Source organism: Strix uralensis, chromosome Z, assembly GCF_047716275.1.
Source record: "Strix uralensis isolate ZFMK-TIS-50842 chromosome Z, bStrUra1, whole genome shotgun sequence".
Classification (NCBI taxonomy): domain Eukaryota; kingdom Metazoa; phylum Chordata; class Aves; order Strigiformes; family Strigidae; genus Strix; species Strix uralensis.
In genome coordinates, this window is record NC_134012.1 from 45,132,062 (window position 1) to 45,156,671 (window position 24,610).

The following is a 24,610-nucleotide window of genomic DNA, read 5'->3' on the forward strand; positions in this document are numbered from 1 at the left end:
TAGGATTTAATGACTGTATCAAGTAAAACCAACACACAAAGGAGAAAGCAACACCTTCAGACACTACCATGAGAAAGTAATGACATTTTCCATTTCAATGGAATATAACATTATCCATTTTATCTATGTAAAAATTTGTAGTTATTCTATCCCCTAGAAGGTTTTTCTGGCCAATTGTGGGCTATTTGGCTAAAGATCAGAGGGCTAGAAGGAGAGTATTAACCCACACCTAAGGCCTTACAAGCTCCCAGCTGCTCCGAACAACACTGAGAGGTACTGTTATGGTGGAAGTGACATGAAATGGCAGAGGTGACAAGAGGAATGAAACTGGGAGGGTGGGGATTAGAGAGAAAGAGAGAGGGAGAAGGCATTTTATGATATTCTTTTCTTTCCTGTAAAATAAAGGACAGGAGTAACAGCAAGTCCAGAGAGAGTGAGAAACAAAGAAGAGAAGTTCCTTGACCATTCTGGCATCTTTTGATGTAGGCAGCTGTAGGGTTTTATGGTGGGAGAGCTGAAGGATAGCCTAGCCACCACAGGAAGCCATGAGGAGGAAAAGGGCAGAAAGCATCATTAGTGCAGTTACACTAGTCATCAGAAATTATGCCAAAGTGGTCATGTCTTTCTCTGCTGGTTTGCAAACACCGCTGAATGGAACCAGAGTTGACTTCATTCATCAGGCAAAACAAGTGTTATCTCCACACAGGCTGACAGATGGTAATACCGAGCAATGGAAATTGAGGCAGCTGTGCGTTTTGGAGGAATAAGAGTGGGGAAGCAACAAGGCGACAGTGTAGCAGAGCTCAGTTTGCTTGCTACAGGTAGTGCCAGAATTCTCACTCAAGTCCTGGTGAACCCAGTGAGGATGGTGTGGGGTGTCAGTAACAACAAGCATGGTGTCCCACCAAGTACACCATCAGCTGTAGTTCCTGAGGTTGAGCATAAAGAAACTCATTTCATCTGACCTGTGCTGGTTTTATCAGTGATTACAGTATATCTAAAAACTAAATAAAGTTTTATAATTTGCACTTTTGAGAACATGGATGTCATTTAGGGAACTCTTAGAAAAAATCTGGTGGGGACTTATCTGATCCTGGTTGACCAAAACTTTCCTGAAACTGTGGAGCTTAATTTAAGGCTAAATGGACGCTAATTGCAGATATTTCTACTCTATTTGATGAACTTTACAGCCAATTTTGGTTTTGATGTGCAAAGGATTTTCTGGTTTAAAGGTTTAGATTTTAGCAGCTCCTATGTGGATATGGATTTGAGAGAACAAATGAATTAAATAGCATTAAAAAACCCCACACAACTATCTAGCACTGACTGTGCCTTATCCTGTAGTGCTGTTTTTCCCATTAAGGTTGATCTCATCTCAGAAGAAATTGTTTATTCCTTCTTTGCCCCTCTTAAGAAAAAATCAAGGGTTACATAATAAAATTAATCTGCAGCAGGTATTTTATTTTTCCAAGGAGAGTTTTGTACTCTCTCCTGCATAAGATCTAAATGTTGTCTTACAAAGTACAGACAATCCTTTCATTTCATTTTTAGGGGATCTTTATATAGTATTTGCTATATTTACTGAGAATAATTCCATTTGAGGGAAGGAGGATGCAGCTCATTACTGATGAGCTAGGGACTTAAAGATGGGTTTCACAATATTCCCAACACTGACAACAAGTTTTTCTGTATCTTGAAAAAGTCACTTTATCCATCACCAACAGTCAGTCTGAGAAGGGAAATGGCCATGCAAACTACTGTCTAATTAATGACAAAAGGGTGGTAGCAAATACTTTGCTCTAGGGGTAGTCAGAAGAGATGATAAAAGGTTTTATGGCAAAAAAAGGAACCACAGAGATAGACAGGTTGGAAACCTGTCTTCAGGTTTCACCCTTTCAACAACGATAGTCACAGAGCCACCGTCTTCTTCAATGGGTTCAGGTTACTTAGCATATGCAGACATGAAATAGCAGTAGTATTTATGATGCCCCTTAAGCACTTATAATATGCATTTGCAGTGGCATAGCTAATGTAGGGACACAGAGTTAGAGGATTTGCTGTCCCTTGAAGTTTGTAACACCGCCACTGGCAGTACAATCCTTGGATGTTGTGTCCTGAAATGCTGTGGCTCTCTGGTGTCTGGCTCAACGTGTGCATGCTTGTAGAGTGGTTCTCACCTCTTTCTTCCGCACATGGTCTCCCTCTTAATTAATTCAGATTTCTAACACATTCAGACAAAAATAGCCCAAACTGACTAGTTATTAGTATGTGAGCTGAGCAAATATTTATTTGATTACTGGGCAATGAAAAGTAGAGTTGCACTGTCTGAGACAGCACTTACCTTAAAAGAGAGCTCTGACAGACTGAGATGCCTCCCATCGGACCCTATGTGAAAACTGACATCTTTTTTCACAACAGTCTCACAAAACAAGATTAGACTAATTGATCTGATACTGCAAAACTGGCACAAAAACAAGAGGGTTAAAACTGTCGTAAGTGGAAGAGAAGCTCTTTATCTCAATAAGCAGTCTACACACAGAGCTGAGGGGTATCATCTCCTCTCGAGGCACACACAAGGGCCAGCATTAACCCTAATCACATCTACAGGACACTCTACCCCTAACTGGTCTATGGGCACTGAGTACCAAGACAAGACACTTTTTCTGCTTAAATAATTTTTTCCCTTGTAGTTTTTGTGCCAATTTTGAAGTATCAGATCAATTAGTCTAATCCTGTTTCATGTGATCATCATCATAAGATATTTATGTCTAGTCCAATGTCACAATAAGACAGTGACACACTGTGGGTTAACAGTTGTTAATATTTCTGAAAGAAATCTGCTGTTTGACAATACATTGCTTCTCAATCTGTTGGCATTAAAAGCTTTCTTTTGGGAATGGGTGCACCCAAATTTTCAGATTTTTCAGATGTTCTAAAATTTTGTAAAGCATTAAGTAAATACAGACTTGCCATTTCACCCACTTTCAAATGTACTACTTTTTGTGTTTCTGCATAGAAGAAATCAGATATGTTGCCTCTCTATCTTTATAATTTCACATTTACAGTCAAAGCTAAAATACCAACATGTAGTATGAAATTCTGGTTTTCCATGAGTAATGATATAAATCCTTAGATAATAAAATCATGGAGTATTTTTAAAACTGAAAACTAAAGCCTTTCTTCTGTTGGCTTGGGGTCTGATTTGTGTTACTTGAACTAATGCCTGGGATAATATGTCAATATAACTAAGCAGCATAGAAGAGTTTTTAACTGGTTTTTTTGGTTGTTGGTTTTTTTTTTTTTTTTTTTTTTACACTCTAATTCCCAGCAATTGCCCTGTGCTAGAGCCTATAAGGAAGAAGACAAAGGATCCTTTTACACTACTCATAATGCAAGGCATTTTTTCTTTTGGAGATTACAATTCGGCCTGCAGAGGATACAAAGGGAATAAAACAGGACCAAACTGACACCTGTAAGCTTTTAAGATGTTGAAGTGAGATACTACACCAATTTTTAGTGCTACACGGATTTTATAGGAAACTAGATAAGCAATCCATCTCTCAAGCTGATTTAAGGTAGAACAGGTGGGACTTACAGTTGTCAGCCTCTGCCTGTATCAGCACTTATACTGCATCAGATGCAGTATAAATGTATTAATTTATGTTTCAAACAAGAAGGTAACTCTAAAAAGTATTTAATGAAAAGGAAACCAACTAGTAAAATTAGGCATGAAACGCATCTTTATCAGCAGCAGGCTTTACAGCCCTTGGCACAACTTGTTTGAATGCTGGTAAGAGTGTATTATTGTACACAGATGCCTGAGGCTAATGCAGATGCTGATGACTATGCTGTATTAAAATCTCATACCTTGCAGCCTTCACATGTGATGACTCCATAGTGTATTCCAGAGGACTTATCACCACAAATTTTGCATGGTATCACTTCAATTTGCGCTGAAAAAGAAAAAGAAAACAAGACAAATATTTTGAGTATGTAATTCTATTTCATTTATTTCTTTCTCAGATAAAGATCGTAAAAGCTAGAGTTAGACAGCAGATAACCTGTTCACCTGTTCACCCCCCTGACAATATAAAACTACTGTGTGTTTCTGTATGCTTTGATATGGCAAATTTTAATTGCTTCACATTATGTAGTTTCTACCATACCCCTCAAAACTCTTCAACAGTTAAGATATCTCATGATTAGCAAGTTCTTCCTCATATTCTCCTTTTTTGTTTTTGTCAATTTCATCATCATTATTGCTAATGACAGTCATTAGGGGTCCTAAATAATTATCTAAATTGTGCTTGCTTATACATTTCAAATATTCACGACTTTTCATTTTGCTGAGGTAGAACTACATGGTGTATTTTACAGAATCACAGAATTGTCTAGGTTAGAAAAGACCTTGAAGATCATCTAGTCCAACCATTAGCCTAACACTGACAGTTCCCAACTACACCATATCCCTCAGCGCTAAGTCGACCCTACTCTTAAACACCTCCAGGGATGGGGACTCCACCACTGACCTGGGCAGCCCATTCCAACACCTAACAACCTGTTCTGTAAAGAAATACTTCCTAATATCTAGTCTAAACCTTCCCTGGCACAACTTGAGGCCATTCCCTCTTGTCCTGTCGCTTGTTACTTGGTTAAAGAGACTCATCCCCAGCTCTCTGCAACCTCCTTTCAGGTAGTTGTAGAGGGCGATGAGGTCTCCCCTCAGCCTCCTCTTCTCCAGACTAAACAACCCCAGTTCCCTCAGCTGCTCCTCGTACGACCTGTGCTCCAGACCCTTCACCAGCTTCGTTGCCCTTCTCTTGACATGCTCGAGTAATTCAATGTCCTTTTTGTAGTGAGGGGCCCAATACTGAACACAGTCATTGAGGTGCGGCCTCACCAGTGCCGAGTCCAGGGGTAAGATCACTTCCCTGTCCCTGCTGGCCACGCTACTGCTGATACAGGCCAGGATACCATTGGCCTTCTTGGCCACCTGGGCACACTGCTGGCTCATGTTCAGCCGGCTGTCAATCAACACCCCCAGGTCCCTCTCTGACTGGCAGCTCTCCAGCCACTGCTCCCCAAGCCTGTAGCGTTGCTGGGGGTTGTTGTGGCCCAAGTGCAGCACCCGGCATTTGGCCTTATTGAAACTCCTACAGTTGGCCTTAGCCCATCGCTCCAGCAATTTGATGCATTGTTCAAAGCAGCAGAAGTGATGAAGTTTTCACGTCTTTCAGATTATGGCTTCAAGACACACTGGCAGAGATGGACTTGCAAATGACTGCGTAAACCTCTCCTTCTCTTCAAGCTATTTGTTTCAGCACCAGGTCATGGGCAGACAAGGCCCACAGACTGAGTTTAAGTATTCACTGGCTATGTGCTGGGAGAGGCAGGTACTATCTGAAAATGTCTGAATAAGGTTATGCTTAAGATCCTTTTCTAAACATATTGGTCATTTAATTCAGAGAACAAAAACATATTTCACTATCTTCCATATATTGTTTTTTTGCTAACATAGCTGTTTGCTTCCCTCAACTACTTTTAATCCTGTGTGTGTTTCCTTTGACAATGTTGTAAGAGTGCATACTCTGAAATGTAGGGAAGGAATGTGCCTTTATTCTAGTCAGATGTGTTGAGAAGAAATGGAAAACCTATTTTCTTTCCCTTTCATTTGCTTTCATATGTGGGATGCATGCCTCCTTGAAATTCTCCTGCCACTTGGAAGTAGCATCATACTTGGTAAGGATTAGTACTCCTGGCACATGTCTTTCCTCCACACCCAGGGCAACAGTAGCAGCAGTGCTCTGCAACACAAGTCACTCACCAAATACTTGGATAACAAAGCTGAGAGCTTGTGTAGTAGGGCTAACCTGAGCACAAGGATTGCTAAATGTTAGTACTTTATCTGGACACATTCAACTTCAAAATGGATTGGGAGACAGGGAAACAAGATTATTGTCAAATGTTCATCCTAAAAAGAGCATTCCACTTCAAACCTGTAGGCAGTTGAAAAGATTATAAGTGCTGGAAAAAAACATACTTAAAAATGACTGCACATTGTAAGCTAAGCACTAAGCATCCTTGTACAGTGGATGCTGTAGTAATGTAATGATATAGTCTGGATTTTTCCCCATTTCTACCTATGGTTAAACTATCTAAACTCAGAACTGTGTCCTGCAGAGCCACCACACATCCTACTGAAAGGTGCATTGCATCCCCTATTCCCCTTGCCCCCTACTTAGGGTAGAGGCTTACCAAGTTAAACTCCAAAGGTGAATGCTAGCAGGACTTCTCTAGAAAGTCAAGTAACTATTCTCAGGACACCGTATCCCAAAAGAACCACAGAAGAGGGACATTCATGGATGGCTAAAGATACTTTAGTTTCGCACTATGAGCTCAGTTTCCTGGGACGCTGTCTCTGATCAAGCACATTTTCAGGCAAGGTTTAGGCAAGAAAATCAGGTTTTAAACTACTCCTAATCCAGGATGGATAGAATTAATTTTATCGCAGGAAACAGCAATTTGTTGTTAATATATTCTAGACAGAGACAACCTAGACCCAAAATTTTGCCTGTCTTTGTATTTAAGAAAGTTCATATTTAGAAATAAAATTTCCTATGTCATCCACAATTTTTGGGTTAGCTTCTGTAACCTGTTTTGTTTTCATGAACTAGGTGGTGGTAATTTCTTTCCCTTTTTAAGAAACTAATATGCGTTAGCCATCCTGGCATGACAGACGCATAAAAAAGAAGGCAATTCCTTACAGAAAAGCATCTGCTGTTCCTTGGCAATTTTGTCAGGTTGATCCTGCTCAAAAATTCTTATGTCTTATCCCCATTGAAATAATGAAAACATTTAAACATGCACCTCCAGTTACTGCTGTTTGAGAGGCTAGTCTGAGTTATTGCTCACAGGTCTCTGCTTGGAAGTCATGTGGAGGGAGCAAGGCTCAGCTCTGGGACCACATGCTGCTTTATGTTGACAAGCCTCAAAGACACATGTCAATGTCAGAGACAGGAACTACAGTGAGAATGTGAGGAGATCTTCAGGAAAAGACAAGACAAAGGAAGAAAAAAAAAAAAAACCAAACCAATATGCAGGTACTTTTAATGTAACTTGCATATGCAGTTTGTAACCGCGATAGGAACAAAGACAGAATAATTCATTGTGTGACACTCATTGCATTTAGCACAGTACTCATTACTGTGAGCAATCAATAATTCCATGCTTGACTTGCAATTATAAGCACTATGTTCATAGTAAATATTTGTGGACCAGGTCACTAAATGCTAAGGCTCCAGGTTTCAATTAATATGAAATAAATATGTTACACTTGCAACTCATCAGTTAATTCCAATGCTTATTCAAAACTAACCATCCTATAAATTAAATACAGGATGTCTAAGAAATTGCTACCATAGCTCCTTAGAGAGCTCACAGAAAAGGCAGAATCTTTAGGACACAGAAAGCATTTGAAGAAGTTTGGAAAAGTAGACTCTGCTACTGTCTCCTAGGCATTTCTTTTTGTTCATAAGATAGCAGAACAATTTAAGGATTTGTAACAGAAAACTTGAATCATTAATTGTACAGGCCAGATGAAAAAGAAGCCACTGTATTCCCAGAAACCTCTTGAATTACTGTAATTAACACCCAGTGTACCAGGTTTCTTTTGCAGATTTAATGATTGTCAGAGGCTACTACACCTTTTTCACATTGTATCTTTGTTCAGCTGCCTATAATTTTATGTTGGTTTTTTTTCTTCCTTTCTCCTCTTAGACTAACAAACAGTTTAGGGACCTGTATATTTTACCTCTCTTTATAGCTATTATAAAATAAGCAGCTCACTTCTGAATTCCTTAAAAGTATAAAATGCATTGATTCAGTACTGTTTCTGAATATTGAGGCAAAAATGGAATGAACTAATAATAGTAGAGTTGCCACAATGATAACTTTCAGCAGCACAAGGATAGAACTTATTTTCTCCCAATGTAGTAAACCTGAGGAAGGAATAAAAGCAAAACTACTTATCTCTACTTTTAAAGTCCTTCTACTTGCTTTCTTACCCATCAACTTTAATAAAGTGCATAAGAATAATGGCTCCTGCTTCTTTTCAAGCAATAACACAAGTCTCAACTGTCCTTTTGTTCATTTTTTGAACAAGTACAGTTTTCATCTTGTCTTGAGATACATCACTCAATAAAAGCCTGCAAAACCACCATCACCCTGATGTCTAACAAAACATTTATAATGTTTGAATATATGCTGCACTGTGATTGATCCTTATCACCAACTGTAGCTTCTCTCATCAGTAACACAGGGTCATCCCATCTCTCTGTGGTATTCATCTTTTATTTTAAACTTAAGTTTAAAGTTATTTGTGACCGGGAACTGCCTCTAGTTTTATATGGCACCCTACAAATTAGAATGCTTCAATGGAAATTAATTAATTCTACATGACTAGTAATAATAATCCACAGATGCTGGGTGTACCACCTAGAACCTAATTCATATTCTCAGGACAACAGGAAGAAAAGTTGAATTCTATTAAGGAAGTAAATAAAAAATCATCTCACACATTTGAAATGAACACTTGGATAAAAGCAAATATGTACTTAAAACCATCTTCAAATCAAGCATTAGTTATTTTCTTAAATGCTGCCCCAAGAGAAATAAAAAAGTATATTAGGCTGCTTTTTTTCTCTCTTTTCTTTTTTTTTTTTTTTTATCAGCAAAAAATTTACTCATGGGTACAAAATTCATTATCCTAAAAGCCGGGCAATAATCAGGTGTCAAGAACTTTTATACTGGTGAAATTAGAAATAAATCTGGAAGGAGATACACAGTTAATTTACTGATTCCTCTTGAAAGAAACGTAAGAGTCAACAAGGCAGCTAATGTGTCCACTGTGTATTTGTGAGGACTGTCACTCACATGCATATGTTGTCTAACAAGAGAAAACCAAAGCTCATGTTTTATATAATCTCAGTTTAACATCTGAGGAATTTAAATCAGGAGACACAGGACTATAATCTCCCAGACCTGTAGCTTTGGTTCCAAGGGGAAAAAAGGCTTGAGCTTTCAATACTTAGTTCTTGATCAAAAGAGGATACTAAAGCATGGTGGGCGTGAACTTTGAAGAGGAAGTCCTCTCTCTGATTTGTTGATCCAGGAGGGATTGTGCTTGGAAACATCAAGGCTAATCAGAGAACCAATAGCAAAAAAAGCAGATCCTTCACCTTCCAAGAATTCCCATCATCATTTAGCTGGAGTTCTTTGAAAAATGATAGTGGATTTGCCAAGTTCACTTTCATGTTTGTGTCCCTAAGTGATTTTAAATTAAGTATATTCAGCATTTTTATCTAGTTGCTAACTCTGCTTTTTTTTTTTTTTTTATCTTGACCTCTGTAAGACAGACTTTTTTCCTTGCATATTACTACCAAGAGAAGTTTCCACTATAAATTAGGCTGCCAACTAGATCTTGGTATCACCTTTGCCACTGGATTAGATATTCTGTGGCTTCACAGTAAGACTTCAGGTGCTTTGCATCTGTATTTAATAATCTGAAAATATACAACTGAGGATACTAGTTATGGTTTCAGACTCTGTTGTACCTCATGCAGTGAGAGCTACATAGTTAGCAACGTCTCAGCAGCTAATTAATGCCAGCTAATGTTAATGAATGTGTCTGTAGATACATTTGCTGTCAGACATACCCCAAATGAGCTATTAGAGTAAGCAGACATGAGGAATTCACCCAGGAAAATAACATTTTCATAAAATCTATTTTCTAATGTATTTTCACACAGTGATACACACAACCCTGACTATGAGTCTGGAACCTGGACATTGTTAGAGCTATGAAGACTGTCAGGTCTGCTCTGCCCAGGGTCCTCTCTGCATGTGCAGCAAGGCTGATGACTCCCAGGTGTGACAGTCCTATAGCTCATGTGCAGAGATGTACAAATTCTCCAGAAGCAGTTCTTGTATACCTGTATGTCTCACTGGGCACACACAATAGATTTGATCTGTATGTGATCTGTAAAAACTTGTCATGAATTTCAAGGTAAGTGGTAGTCCTGGAAGCTAGATGTTGAGAAATCTGGTAGATTATTGCTTGAAATAGAAGAGAATAGATTACTGCTAAAAAGATTGTTTTTGTCATAAATCCATGCAATTATTAAGTGTGATTTCTTTCATGGTCTCACACTTTAGATGAAGTTTTTTTAGCTTATAAGCAATGTCATTTGGAAGGCTTTTTGGTGACATGTTTTCCTTTCCCCTTCCTCTTCTATGATTTTCCAGTGGGAAAAAAAAAAAAAAAAACAAACCAAACAAAAAGCACTGTATTGTACAACTCTTTTTACAGATCAACTCTGCCCTTTACTGCATGGCTATTCTAAAGGCTATTGGAAAAGAACCTTTTAAAACCTCAAGTTTTTTTAATGAAAAAAAAGTCTTTATGTAGTTACTCTGTGCATCCTTATTGTGCGCATTTAAAATTTATTTTTTAAAATAAAAAGTTCAAACCTTAGAAATACGCATGCAATGTCTGTAGACTGATGAAAAGTTTCAAAATTATATGCTATATATTAGCCTTTTTGCAGGTTTTGCATATGAAGGAAATATGTTTATATCTGCACTGTAAATATATACTTTGGATGAATTTTTGTATCTGTTTCATGGCCTTAATAATGTTTACAGACCATTGTGAAATGCTTTGAAATAGACAGATGAAGTAATATGAGTTCAAATGATTATGGATGCTTCAGAGCTAAAGGTAATCTCCAAACTGCTCATATTATCTGATCTTTTTGTATCTTATTGTTACTAATTTTGGAACAGGTCTGGAAAGAATGATCTGCACAGATTACTTGCCTTTACAGTCAGCATAGAAGGTGAAATTATAGAAAAAAAAATGAGCACAGTAGAACAACCTTTTCCCATCACAATAAGAACAGAAATAAGAAAAAATGTTTTTGTTCAAATGCCCTTTCTTTCCTTTCCGGCATGTAACTACAATGGATCTAGCAGTGTTATTTAACAATTTATGAATAGTGAAAAGTTGCTATGCTTGTGATGGTCCAAGGATATAGATGAGATGAGATTTTCAGATAGATGTAATATCTTTTATTAGACCAAGGGATACATTCTTCTAAAAGAAATGCTTTTGCACCCTTAGCTTTTTATCACACCTTAGATAGGAGAAAAGGTCTTCAAGCTTAAAACAGGTTAAAGATAATTGCTCAGAGCTGAATTTCATTATGCGAATCAATTAGAAAAGCTGCAAGATTTGCAAGGTTGGACGAGACTCTGTGGAGTAAAGGTAGTTGTGAGCAAGATTCTTAAGAGCAGTGACATGATGTTGCGATAACTGATAAATACTTTTTGATTACCAGTCTCTTTTTCTACAGAAGTGGTGATTTTAATGAGTTAAAAACATTTGTAAATGAACATAAAATCTGGGTTTCCATGGGGTTATTACAAGACAGTGATGGTGATGTTGTTTCCTGGACTCCAAATAAAAGCTGTGCAGCTTTTTTGCCAAGAATGGCAGCCCAACACTCAGTGAAACACCAAAAGGTTAGGAAGATGCCAGAGGCACAGAAATTGCTACCTAGCAGCTTGTTTGTTTCTTTGTTTTGGACAAGACAGAGTGGCTGAAATGCATAAGAAGCACAAGTGTTTAAGGCTGTCCTGAACTTTTGTGGGATGGCTCAGTGGCAGGAAAGCCAGCAGAAGAGAAGCAGAACTGCCTGTATCCTCTGAAGGGTGGTGATGGCTAAAGGACAACTACAGCCCAGTGTCCAGGTCCAAAATGATGAAAATCAGCTCCCTTGTCAGAAGCTGTGGCTCAAAGATTGACTCCTGAAAGGCTGTGCTCAAAGAGATCAGAAAGGGTCAAATGATCAGTAAATTTTGACAACTTACCCAACACTCTGTAAATATGTACAGAAGCATTGTCATTGCCTCTCAACACGGACTTCTCTGTATTAATCTATGAACTCTTTTCCCTAGTAACTAATATGCATGGAAATTATGTGTGTAACTTCAAAGGAAGGTGCTACAATAAAACAAGTTACCACAAAACAAAAACAGGTTGCCAAACCAATGATCTGGGCTCCATAGGTGAGTTCAAACCAGCAATATTTAATTAAATTCTCAAAGCCTTATCCTGGGCCCCATAAAGAGCTCAGAAACTTGCCTTATTCACAGGGAAAGATTTAAGTGTTTAATAAATGCAGAATTATTACTGTACAGTTTCTACTTCCCTCAAAGACTCAAGCAACGGTTCTGCTGATACTGCACACTTTCCCTAAAGAGATTATTATGGTAATCCCAAATATTATACTACCCAAGCTATCTTATATTTGAGCTCATCAGATCCAATGTTCTGCAAATAATCTCTAGCAGCTTTAGCTAGTGTTTATATAAGCTGGTCAGGATGGCTATTTGAGCAGTGATGACTATGTTGTCTATGCAATTCTCTATATGGTAAACATGCACTTGCTCAAAAAATAGCAGCCTATACAGAAAATACATTGCACATGCAAGTGCTTTTCTATGAGAAGTACATTTAGTATGTACTTTGCCAACTTATTTGTCATAATTTGTGGATGTTTCACTTAAATGCTTCGTAATTTAGCAGGCATTTAGCAGGACAAATCCTTTTCCCTCTTTACTTGTCTTTACTCAGAAAGCTACCCAGAGTGTGCCCAGTGTTTCTGAATTACTGTTTTCTGGTAGAAACAATCCATGGCTATTTTTTTTTTCTCTTCTGCATAGATGGACTAGTGAACTTTGCAGGTGAAGAGCCCGGATAGCATAATAAATATTTAAAGTTCATTTTGCCTGTTGAGAGATGGCTGAAATTGTCATATAGTACTCAGCACCTTAGTGGGAATTCTTTGTTACATATGCATAGATCACTGCTGTGCAGTTACAAAGCCTAGCAGCACAAACATGTTGCAGGAACAGGCTCTGAAGACCTCTTTTCAAAGCTGTGGGATCACACATGACCTTATCGTTCCTCACACCCAGCCAGTGTTACTGCTTGCTGGACTGGGGTGTAAATGAGCTTAAAACTTACTTCAGATTGCAGTGGAAGGAAGGTGTAGTGCTTATATTTAGCTCTGTCTGTGGCAGCACACTCTTCTCCAGCTCTTTGCTACTGGGCTGCAGCTGCAGCACACTCACAATCCCCCCCTCCTCCACCCCTACCTGCATTATTTTGTTTGAATGTCCCCAGTTTCCTATACTTCCAGTAGCACTCACACCCAGAATATGATGCCATGCAAAATCCTCAAGGGAAATAAGGACCGTTGCACAGTTCAGGTCTGTGCACAGAACCAGGTGATACTCAGCAATTTGAGTATTCATGGCTCAGTTGCCACTAAACGGAGCCTGAAGCCAACCTCTGTATAACTGGAGGTTTCAAGTATAATCCTATTTAACTCCTCTTTTACAACTGTTTATTTACTGAACTCCTTCTCAAGCACTTGCTCTGATAAAGGGAAGAAAGGCTGCACCAACACCTGGGATGGACAAGTATATGAAACAGCAATATCATATGGGATGGGTGTTAGTAGTGCCATATTATAGTGCACTGTGAATGATTAAGGATTTAGGAGGTTTACTGAATCTGTGGATACACCAAAATAGAGTTGCAGGACCTACAAAGAATGCAGCTTCAGAGAAAGTAACAACTGGGTCAGAACCTTCTTCTACTGTCCCACATCTCAAATATTTTTTATTTTAGTATTTATACTTTTGCAAAAGTTGTCTGCAAATTATCAATAACTCAAGGAATTTAAAATGCTGTCTTCCTTTGGAAACATATAAGAAAGAATAATCAAAACATCTAAACCTTTACACTTCAGTAAATTATACACTGCTGGAAATAAATACAATTAAAAATATGGTAGAAAAATAATTAAGTGATACTTAGAATGGAAAAGTACTTTATGTTCATATAAGTAAGTGAGATCACCATTCAAGTAACTGGATATTTATGTTTTATATTCTTTAATTTCTGTGGAAATCCATACTGATTTCTATAGAGGTGTCAGTATGTTCTACTTTTTATAAACAAAATACTGGAAAAGGAAAGAAGGGATGTTGAGATTTGAAAAAGTCCAAACCAACAGGAATAACTAGTGCCATTTTTAAGATTTCACAGGGAAAAACCTTGTTTAAAATGTCATCTTTACTAGGAACAAAAAAGCAATTCAAAATCCAGAAATTACTACATATGGTAGCATGCATAAAAAGTCTAATAGTTTTGTATTCTGTGTGCACCTTTAAAAAAAATTTGATTTGCTTTTGTAACCATTGTTACGGCTACCTTAAACATTATCTCTCAGGATACTTTATCCAAAGATGACATTTTGCTTTACAAGTCCTGAAAATGTGACTTAAAATGACTTAAAGACAATGTTAAAGCATACTCGGCAGTTACTACTGGCTTTTCCAAACTTTGAAAAATGTTTTCCAACTTCTCTCTCTCTTCTACATATATTATGTTATAGAGTAGATACAGAAAAAAAACTTTCACATCTTAGAACGATGTGCAACAAGGATACATTTCATATGGTAAATATTCTGCTGTAGAAATCACATATAAAATAAAATAATGTTTCTTTTGCTTCATCAATTAGCCCAATATCTTATTTGTCAGACTAACATAACTGATTGCTTATACCACATCACTGTTATTAGCAAAACACCCCTCTTTATTTGAATATGCATGCCTGCAAGATTGTTTAAACATTTAATTATATTAACTGACCATATCCTCAATTTCATATAAATATTACATCCCCAGTAAGAACTTTTATAGTTGTATCACTGTAGCAAGCAAATGTCACAATAGTTGCATTTCCAGAAATTTAGTCCTGTGAGTTTTATCTAATATTGAAAATTAAGCACAAAAGATAGCCCAGCACTAACCAGTGAAGTGTATACACTGCATCATCTGAACATCTAAATTTAATTACAGAAAGGCCAAAGGACTTTCAGGAGGTCCTGCACACAGAATATCAAGCAGTACAGACTGTGGATCATAAACAACGGTGTGGGAATGGCATAACAAGGGAACACAAAGGGATATTTTGCACTTTGAGAAGTAAAATTCTTGTCAGCATCCCTGCTTTTTCTCCCCTCTACCCTCAATACTCTTATTTCATGGACTGTTTCTCATTCCTGAAATCTATTTGTCCATTACAATTAAAAATGCTTAATTATACTGTTTTGTGACTGTCTTATGCAATATATCTTCAGGAAAATTTTAGCTGATTTGGTTATTACATTCATATACTTTGATTAACAATAGTTTGGTGAACAACAGGGCATGATGCAACTTAAAAAAGTAAAGCATTTTAGTAAGCTAAATATATTGTGTATTTACAGTCCTGATAAACCCCTAATTAATGCAGCTTTTAATGTTAAATGTTTTACAGCTTAAAGATTCTTGCCAAAATAGCTAACTGTAATGCTCAAGGAAGAATTGAGAGGGAAGAATGCTTAAGCATAGCTTATGTCTTTATTTTTGTTAATGAGCAAGATTCAGTAGCAAAAGCCTTCTTAAAAATGGGACTTGCTTTTTTTCCCCCTTTTTTTTCTTTTTCCTTTTAAGACAGAAAATCATCAAGCTGGTTGCCAAAGGGAAAGAAAGGATGGGGAAATGTGCTTCTGCTGGTACAGATTTTGATTCTGAGTAAATTTGGAGTAATTCAATACACTCAAGTAGAATTACAACAGTGCAGGAAAAAAAAAGGATCTAACTTGCACTGTCTGGGACTTTATGTAACTGCCATCACAGGCAATGGAATAATTTCCCATCCACTTTTCTGGATCACTTTCGTTACAATAAGTTCCCCAGTACATTAGGCACGATATAACTCCTGCAAGGAAAAATGACAATAGACATAGGCAACAACAAACAAGTAATAAAAGTGATTTCAGTCTGAAATGACTCTAAAATCCTTCTGATGTTGCCTCCTTAGAGCTTTTTGAATTTGTTCGTATTTTTGATCCTCACTATGGATTTTCACTTTTGCACATTTTTATTTAAAATCTTTGCCCCATCTTTCGAAAAGCAATCAAATCAGCTGGAGATATTCTTGGATTTGCATCTGTTGCTGTCTGAAAAATGTTATACTTCCCAACTGTCTACTTACCAATTTAATCTGCCATCTTTTAACACAGTAGGAAGAATTAATCTTTAGTAAAAATTGAAAGTGCAGTTGTCTCAAGGATAGATTTGGTACAGCATGATTAACATTTTCTTACTTACTCTTCATGGGAATACCTCATATTGTTAAGGAAGTGAAGAAGAAAAATGTTTCAACTCACCAGTTGCATCAGTTTTTATTCTGGGTTGAATATCACACATTTTGTTGTAAATAAAGAAGACTCCTAGGAGAAGAACAGTATTCTTCCTGCTACCCTACTTATTCACAGTTACACCTGTGCTGTTGCAAAAGTGGAGTCTTAACAGACTGCATTAACAAGATTAAATGGAAGAAGTGATAAAGGTATAGACTGTTCCATTTCATTAAGGAAGGGAGGAAAACTGCTGGAGGAACTAAGTAATGAAACATTTTGTTTTGATGCTATCTTCATGTAGAATGCATTTCTTATTCCAGCCCAATCATTTAAAAATAACACTTCTTTTCTGGAAATTCTGAAAATAAATCTCAGCTTTCCTTTACTGTCAATTGTTTTTGTTTCAGACATATATAAGAGATGGAGGATTATAACGGCAGATGTAAGATGCCAAATTATTACAGACAAAACCTCCATCTTGTGAAATAACAGCTATATCCTACCTATCTGCTTCCAGAGCTAAAAAGTCAACTTGCTTACAGTGTTTTTAGACTCCCTGTGACAGACCTGACTGAACTTCCCCTGTTGGACAACCATTACGTTAAAGGAATTATCAACTGAATCCCAGTTATCCTTAGTTTGTATGGCCAGGGGGAATTTAGGGGTAAGCTCTCAGTATGAAACTCTAACATAGTTGCTCAGAGCCTGGAACTACATTTCCCTCCCCGCCCCGGCTCCCACATTGGCTAGAATTGCATCCTGGTTCAGAGGTTATATACTTGAAAGGGCATGCAGTGGCTGTCATGCACCAGACATGGTATAGACAAACACAAAGCACTGCAAGCTTTACAGAGGCTTTCTGTCAGAAACAAAACAAAGCAAAACAAGACTTAAGAAGAGAATACTTTTAGAAGACAGATAATACATTAAATACTAATTCACTTTTACCTTGGGAGTCTTTGCAGGTTTTCTAGGCTTGGAAAGAATTTCCCTCACCTCCCCATTACACATTCCAAGGCTTTTTTTTTTCTGGAAGAGTCTGCAAGGTTACTTCATTTCCAAGTAACCTTTCCTTGTTAAACCATTTTCTCATGTCTTAACCTTTTGCATAAAGTACTTGTTGGAGTAAGAGATAATTTAGATTTTAACAGTTCTGCCCTGCTAACTCTGCATATTTATTCCCTTGGAATTTGTGTCAAAGATAAAACAGAGAAGACTTCATTTTCAAGATTCAATAAGCCTGATAGATACAGAAGACTGTTAATCCTATATACCATAAAAAAAGATGCTCAAAATTGCTATTTTTCTTTGAATGCTTGTTCTGGGTAGATACAACCGTTGAGGAATTATCAAAAAAAGAAATCAATGCAAGGGGAAATATTATGGGAGAGTTCCAAAGTTTATAAAAATAAGGAGAATTATTGAAGATTAGGAAAGCTACAGAAAACAAACAAATACATGAGCTGGGAATAGGCAGCCTGAAAAAATATTTTTCCAATAATGAGGAAAACATTATTTGAAGGATAATAAGAAACAGGATGAATTAATTGCTTATAATAACTCATTTCAATCTGCATAAACATTACACAGCTATTTTTTCATGACTGTTCTTAGAACCAGTCACACAGGCTACATGTAATGCTGCAGGATTATAATCTTAAATAAGGTCCCAAACTCTTGGCCTGCTGCATTTCAGATGAATAAAAAGTTCCTGGCTTGCTAAAAGAATAGGAATTGCCCTCTCTTCTATTATTTCATAAATGGAAGCCTTTGATGTTATGGGGCATAATTTTTCTTGACTGGATAAATAATTGGTGTATAATTTTCCTCCTGTTGCAACAGTATTTCATTCTGCTGAAGTAATGATTGCCTAACAAGATTTTTAAGTCTCACTGTTTCATAATATATTACAGTTCCCTATTAGACACACCACTTTCCTCTCAGATAAAAAACATGGATCAAAGAAATGGCCAAAAGAAAGGAACAACATTTAAGGGTTCTTTTTCCTTTTCCTCCCTCTCTAATTTGTGTAACTGAAAATTAGTTCTGCATGAGTCAGAAAGAAATCAATAGATTGTTGCCAAATATTACAGACCCTTCAGAGGCAGGGATTAGTATCAAACTGGTACTGAGCAATGATTCCAGACACACTGGCTTTCAAATTGAGAATTATCAGTTGACTAGCAGCTTAATAAATCACCCTGTATGTCCTGTTGGGTGTGTTCTGTCTGTGCAGCCATCAGGGCAAGCAGAATTTGGATGCAGAAGTCTTAGGCAATGTTTGCATTTTGTAATGAGAACTTGGTTCCAGAAGAAAATGATAATATTTAAACTCTTACAAAAACACAATGATACAACATAGTTTTCAATTCTAAGTTTGTATTTCTAGAAATGTTCCTCATAGATTTTCAGCTCAAAAAAAAAAAAGATATTGAGGAACAATTACAGAATCTGAACAAATATAAAATGAAAACTCGACTCAACTATAGCATAAAGTAAGCTCTGACTTCCATGCATTGCTAGCTGCTTTTTGACCAGAAAGCTGTTTTATGTGCTGGTTTAATAGCCTGAGCCAACGGACAGTCTGAATAAAAGGAGTCATCATGCACTTAGCTTTCTTTTTAACTGTTTCAACACAAAGCAATCACAGAATCATAGAATAGTTTGGGTCGGAAGGGGCCTTTAAAGGTCATCTAGTCCACCCCCCCCACAATGAACATAAAAAGGTCCTATTTGCACATTCCTGAAAAAATATCACCTGTGTTCATTTCTGCCTGATGGTGTTCAACAGAAAAGAGATTTTTTTAATACAATAAATATTTTTAAGATCAAGAAAGGGAGGAATTTGGCAGCTATGAATGTTATGGAATATAACCTTATTCCTTAATGTCCTGACAGTTAATTCTCTCCGCAGTCTAATTTGCTCAGCAGTTTATAATATAACACACAGTCACAGGATTAACTATGTAAAGGAGGAATGTAAACAACTTATCCCAGTAATTTAGAAAGAAAATAAACTATAAAAGTTGTTGTGCAGAAACTGACTATTGTACTACAGTAAAAGAAAAAAAAAACCAAAACCACCCTCCTGAAAGACAAAGGTATTCAAATTCAAAAAGGTAATTGATTGGATATTACAGTTTTTTGTAGAAACTACAAATACCTGAGGACATGGTCTGCTGGAGACAACCCATGCACTTTGATAGCTCAGGGCGGCCTTCAGCTGTTCTACGTGATAGGTCTGGTAAAAATGATTTGGTTAAGTGAAGGACACTCTAGCCATCACTTCAGAGACCAAGAAATGTGGCGATTACAAGGGAGGCACTGTGGGATTCACTTCCATCCAGCCACCTTGCTCTTGTTAAGAGCAGGCACCAGATACATCCACAGACAGGAACTTTTTTTTCTCTTGCTCTTCTTGCTGTTTTTATCAAAAAGCATCCAGCTGTCTGAGGAGTAAGGGTAATGAAAAAAATGTGTGTGTGTGTGTGCACATGCAGGTGAGACTGTACTGGTTCAGAACCTCATTTGGTGTGGACAGGTGCAGGGCTGCTGAAGTCAGTGAAGCTGTGCCAAATTATATTAACTGAGGGTCAAGTCCTCTTCTCATTTATTCCTACATTACATGACAGTTGAAAAATAAAGGAAAAGCGTGTTATTAAAGAGGCTATAGGTAACTGTATCTCTCCTCCTGAAGGCTGCATATGGTACATCCCCCTGGTCTTAATGCCAGAACTATAGGAAATTGAGCAGCAGCTTCCAGGTTGTGGCCCTGCACACTTTCAAAGAAGGTGCTTCTGTATTTTCATTTTAGGAAGCAGGCATTGTCCATGGGGAATGTGATGAGATGAACCTTACACTCTTTTGCTTTGTATATTCTTCAGCCATGCAAGCTCTGATCCACCTTGCAAATGTCCTTTCCGATGTTGGCCTTCCTCCCTTGTGGATACAGAACAGAAAGAAAAGTCTTGCTGCATCCTGAAATCTTGTGATCTGTAAATCTAAGTCTCTGCAGCCCTGGGGATATTTCAACAAAGTGAATCGAGTTTCCACTTACAGGCTAAAGATACAGAAATGGTGATGCTACCTCCCAATACAAATGAATCCCGGTGCTTTAATCAGGGCTACTGTATCTGGGGGAATCACAGCAAAAGGATTAGCACAAGAAATTGGTAGCAGGGCTTTCTGCTGGTTCTTTTTTTGTTCTTTTTTTTTTTTTTTTTCCTGGTAAAAAGTAACCCCATGAGACTGGGTGAAGGGGAGCCATGAATGAGAGAGAACATACTCTAAAGGTCTATTAGTCCACTGTGCAGTGCATTTTAAGTTCAAAGACTTCAGAAATTATAAGAGAGGCTATGTCTCTATGTGCAGAAAAGAAGGATCTTTGGAGAACCTCGTAACATTAAGGTGACAGACTTCCTCTGTTGGCATGACCTCTAATGGCTTTGAAAAACACTGAATGAGTTTTAAGAACTAAGGACTAGATGGTTATCCACAGAAAATTTGAAGAAAATCATGGACATGTAGGAAATAGTATCTTTGAACCAAACTGAAAGTGCTGACCTCAGATTTTTAGCTGGTCTATCATTATACTTCCCTGTGGAAACTTGCAGCATCCGAGTGACTTGTTCTGAGTGACTTTTCTGTCTTGCCACTTCTTGTTTCACCTTCCAAGGAGTGACGGACCCTTCTCGATAAAAAAAGTCTCTTCCCTAAAATGTATGCTGCATCTCCTTGGCCCATTTAAAGAGCAATTTATGGCTAAATCCATTCAGAAGCAAGTCAGGTATTTTAGATTTTTACAGTCCAGGTGTTCACACACTATTTAATCAGACTACCAAACTTTCACTGAGGAAACCACTGATTTTCCAGAACAATTATCACTGTTTTCATGATTTCAAACCTCATGTGTCAATCTCTTGCTATTGGATTTTAGCATTGTTTGTCATTGGCTACTGCCTGTGGAACTACTGATTATTTCTGTAGGTCCATATACTTTCTCTAGTGTGACTGTAACTATCAGTGCCATGAAGATGTACCTAACAGGCCTCTTTTGGAAGCAGAGTGGCCACCTGTAACAGTAAAGCAATTAGACATATTTTTGTTATGCCTGGAGATCATCAGAACTACCACCAAAATTCATATTAGGTTGGACATAAACAGAGTACCCTTTTCCACTCTACACCCAATACATAATAAAGTGCAGCACTTCTGTACAAGGAGCTGACTCACTCTGCATTCAGACACATTTTCAAAGATTTGAAGCACTGGACAGTCTCAGCCAACATGCTGTAGTCCCATCTTCATTCGTTGCCCAATTTATTGATATTTTTATTATGATTAAAATAGCCAGCAAATGGTCTCTTAATTATGAGTCACCTTGTGAGAAGTAGGAATAGTTTGATGGCTGCTTTCAGGTTGAACCTATTGATCTACATGACTCGCTTTTTGCTTGATAGTCTGAATATGAATTACATAGTTTGACTCTTTAAAAGTAGATTTATTTGCCTGCACAGGATAAATAGTTACATGCCCCAAATTTTGGCCATTGACAAAATTAATTTTATTATGATGGCTGCATAAAAAGCCTCATAGTGCTTCCTCCCATGAACCAAAGCATAATTCCATATTTAAGTGTAGATGTTATTGCCCCTCCTTTGCCAACCACTATGACTCTAATAAGCCTGTCAGCTGTTTGCTCATATCTCTTGTTCCCCTAGACTGGCATATTAGACTGATCTCAATCTTCCTCAGAATCCTTGGGGCTGATGTATATCATAAAGGAAGAGTCCAGGCTCTTCTGGACTCTTCTCAGAGTAAAAAGAAAATTTACTCTGGTGGACTCTCACTGACCATACATGCCCAAAATCTTCACAAAGAAGTTGCCAGTTGAACTGCCGTTACAAACACGGGATGGGGAGAAGAAAAATAAGATTTTACCATATTTTATGTCTTTGCTATTGAGGTTCATTAGTCTTGACAAGAATCAAAGGTTGTCTCTTCATGGGTGTCCTAAGCTTATGAAGCCTCATTCTCTTGCCTAAGTCTTTGTGCCTCCACAATAAATTTCAACTTTCTGAAGCAACAGAATGATTTTCTCCTGAGAACTTTGTCTGACCTGTTAAGGAAAGCTGTGGTTTACACAGGCTTGTGTCTCACAAGAAAAGCAAAGATAAATCAAAGGTTATATTTTATTTTTCTTTAAGAATGAGGAAATTGCTTTCTATGGTTCTTTATAAACCAGAAGAAACAGCAACCCAAATATTTTTCTGTAATTACTGGAGTGATCTGTTAAGAAGAGTAGCCCCTACATCTTGAAAGTAAAAACCAAAACAGAGGGATTTAAGCAAGTTTGGTAATTAAATAAAGCATATTAAAAGGAAATATTTTCAAGAGTTTTCTAGTATCTAATGCAAGCCTTAGTCTTCAATACTTTAAGCAAAGTATATACTGAAACCTCTTATTTTTACTCCCATAAACTACTGTGACTCTGCTTCCTATAATGTAGTACACTAAACTCTCTGGATTGCACTCTATAAATATAATGCCTAGCTGGAAGCCTAATAAGATGGGACAATTTATCTGCCAATGACCACAATCACCAGTAAGTTAGTGAGGCCAGTGTTACTATACATAGTTCAGTGTGAGATCTTTGTATTTCCACTTTAATGTAAGGAGACAATAAAATGTCTCTGGAACCTCTGCATTATATATATCAGCAAATGGTATTTGATTGGGAGCAATGCTGCTTCTGAACTGTGCTTGTATAATGTCCCTTCAGTCTGCCAAGCCCAAATACTAGAAACAGTGAGGTGAAATGACAAATACAGCAGAACTGGGGATCTTGAGCCTCTCATGAATTTGTGCCACATCCAGCTGGGGGCAGGATGGGGATTTTGTGTCTTACATTAAACTCAAATAAGCCTTCACAAACAAGAACACTGCCTGCCACATTATAAAGTCAGCCACAAAGAAAGCATCACTGCTGGGTTTCTAATCTTGAATCTCGTGCTCATTAATAATACACAACAGAACATCAAACCTTTCTAAAACAAGCAGCCCAGAACTTTGCTTTAATACCTCTGTCAGCACTTCTCCTTTGCACTTCTGAACACACGGATTGTGCTTTTGACAGAAAGTGCAAGTGCTTTTAAATCACTCTTCTAAACACTACCACCGGCTTCTGTTTCCAAGTGCAGCATGTGAATAATAGATGCAGAGGTTAACAAATTTAAAAGTAATGAAAAAAAATTAATTACTAACTAAAGATCATGTCTGTTGCAGGCAGAAGACGTGTAACTGAGGGTGAGCATGAACCACCCGATGTACTGTGCTACTCTTTTAGCTGTTGCGATCAATAGGATCTCCAAGCATATGTCAAAGCTTCTGGCACTGTCCTTGAAAGTCCTCCAGGAAGGCATGAAATGGAATGGAGAGAAACTGCAGTCAGTATGGCAGCTCTGTTCTGACTGGTAACATGGAAAAGATATTCATCCACACTGAGATACATTAGGACCAGATCCAAAAAAACAAAGAACAGAGACTGCTAAGACTTTGGTGCTCAGACACCTGTCTTCTGAGACCAGATTCAAAGTGGGATTAGCAAACCTGTATGAACTGCCTAAACACTTCTACAGGGTATACACAATCCAGTGATTTGTCACTGGATCTGGCCATTTGTGGACTGGTCACACACAAAATCTGGAGAAGAAGAGAAGGTATCTTGAGTGCCTTGGGTAACCTATTAAAGGAGGTTTTAATTTTGAAAATTTACCTCATTTCCTTCTTAACAGCAACTAACTGATAAAATTGGACTAGTGGCATCAGAATGTAGGGGAAGTAGTGAATGAGCTATACAATCATTAGATACACCAAATGTAAGCATCTGCTTACAGTGACATTTCTGCGCCTGTGCCCGAAGTACCTGACCTTTCTTCTGACAAAGCTTTAATGAACATAGCTGTAACTTCATTAAGGCTAACTGGAATACAGCTTTGTCATCCTAGCCATATAAAACAGATAAGGGTTTTTTTGTTTGTTTTGTTAAAGGTATGGGGTAAAGGAGAACCTGTTCGTAAGTCCATGCCTAACAGTGTCTGGGATGTGGCCACATCTGAGACACACTACAATAGCTTGTAAGCCTCAAGCAGCAGTACAGACCAAGAAATGCAAAATATTCTAGCCACACAGAGCTTTGGGGACATTTAGTTAATTAGGCAAATGTGCCTAGTGTACTAGGAACAATGTGTCAGAACACTTTCACAAGATGCTGTGAGAGTCTTCAGTA

At 37.7% G+C, this 24,610-nt stretch overlaps 1 protein-coding gene across 2 annotated transcripts in view; it reads right to left on the bottom strand.

Moving 5' to 3' along the window:
- Positions 1–24,610, bottom strand: part of RORB (RAR related orphan receptor B) — a 134,873-nt gene that overhangs the window by 33,489 nt on the left and 76,774 nt on the right. The window contains exons 1-2 of one of the 2 annotated variants that reach the window (XM_074856084.1): positions 16,351–16,493; positions 3,868–3,953 (exon numbers count right to left, since the gene is read on the bottom strand). In XM_074856084.1, coding sequence (XP_074712185.1) covers positions 3,868–3,953; positions 16,351–16,390 — 126 coding nt within the window. In that variant the 5' untranslated portion in view covers positions 16,391–16,493. Of the gene's footprint in view, positions 1–3,867; positions 3,954–16,350; positions 16,494–24,610 lie in introns of those variants that run through there. The other variant, XM_074856085.1, reaches the window with a different exon arrangement.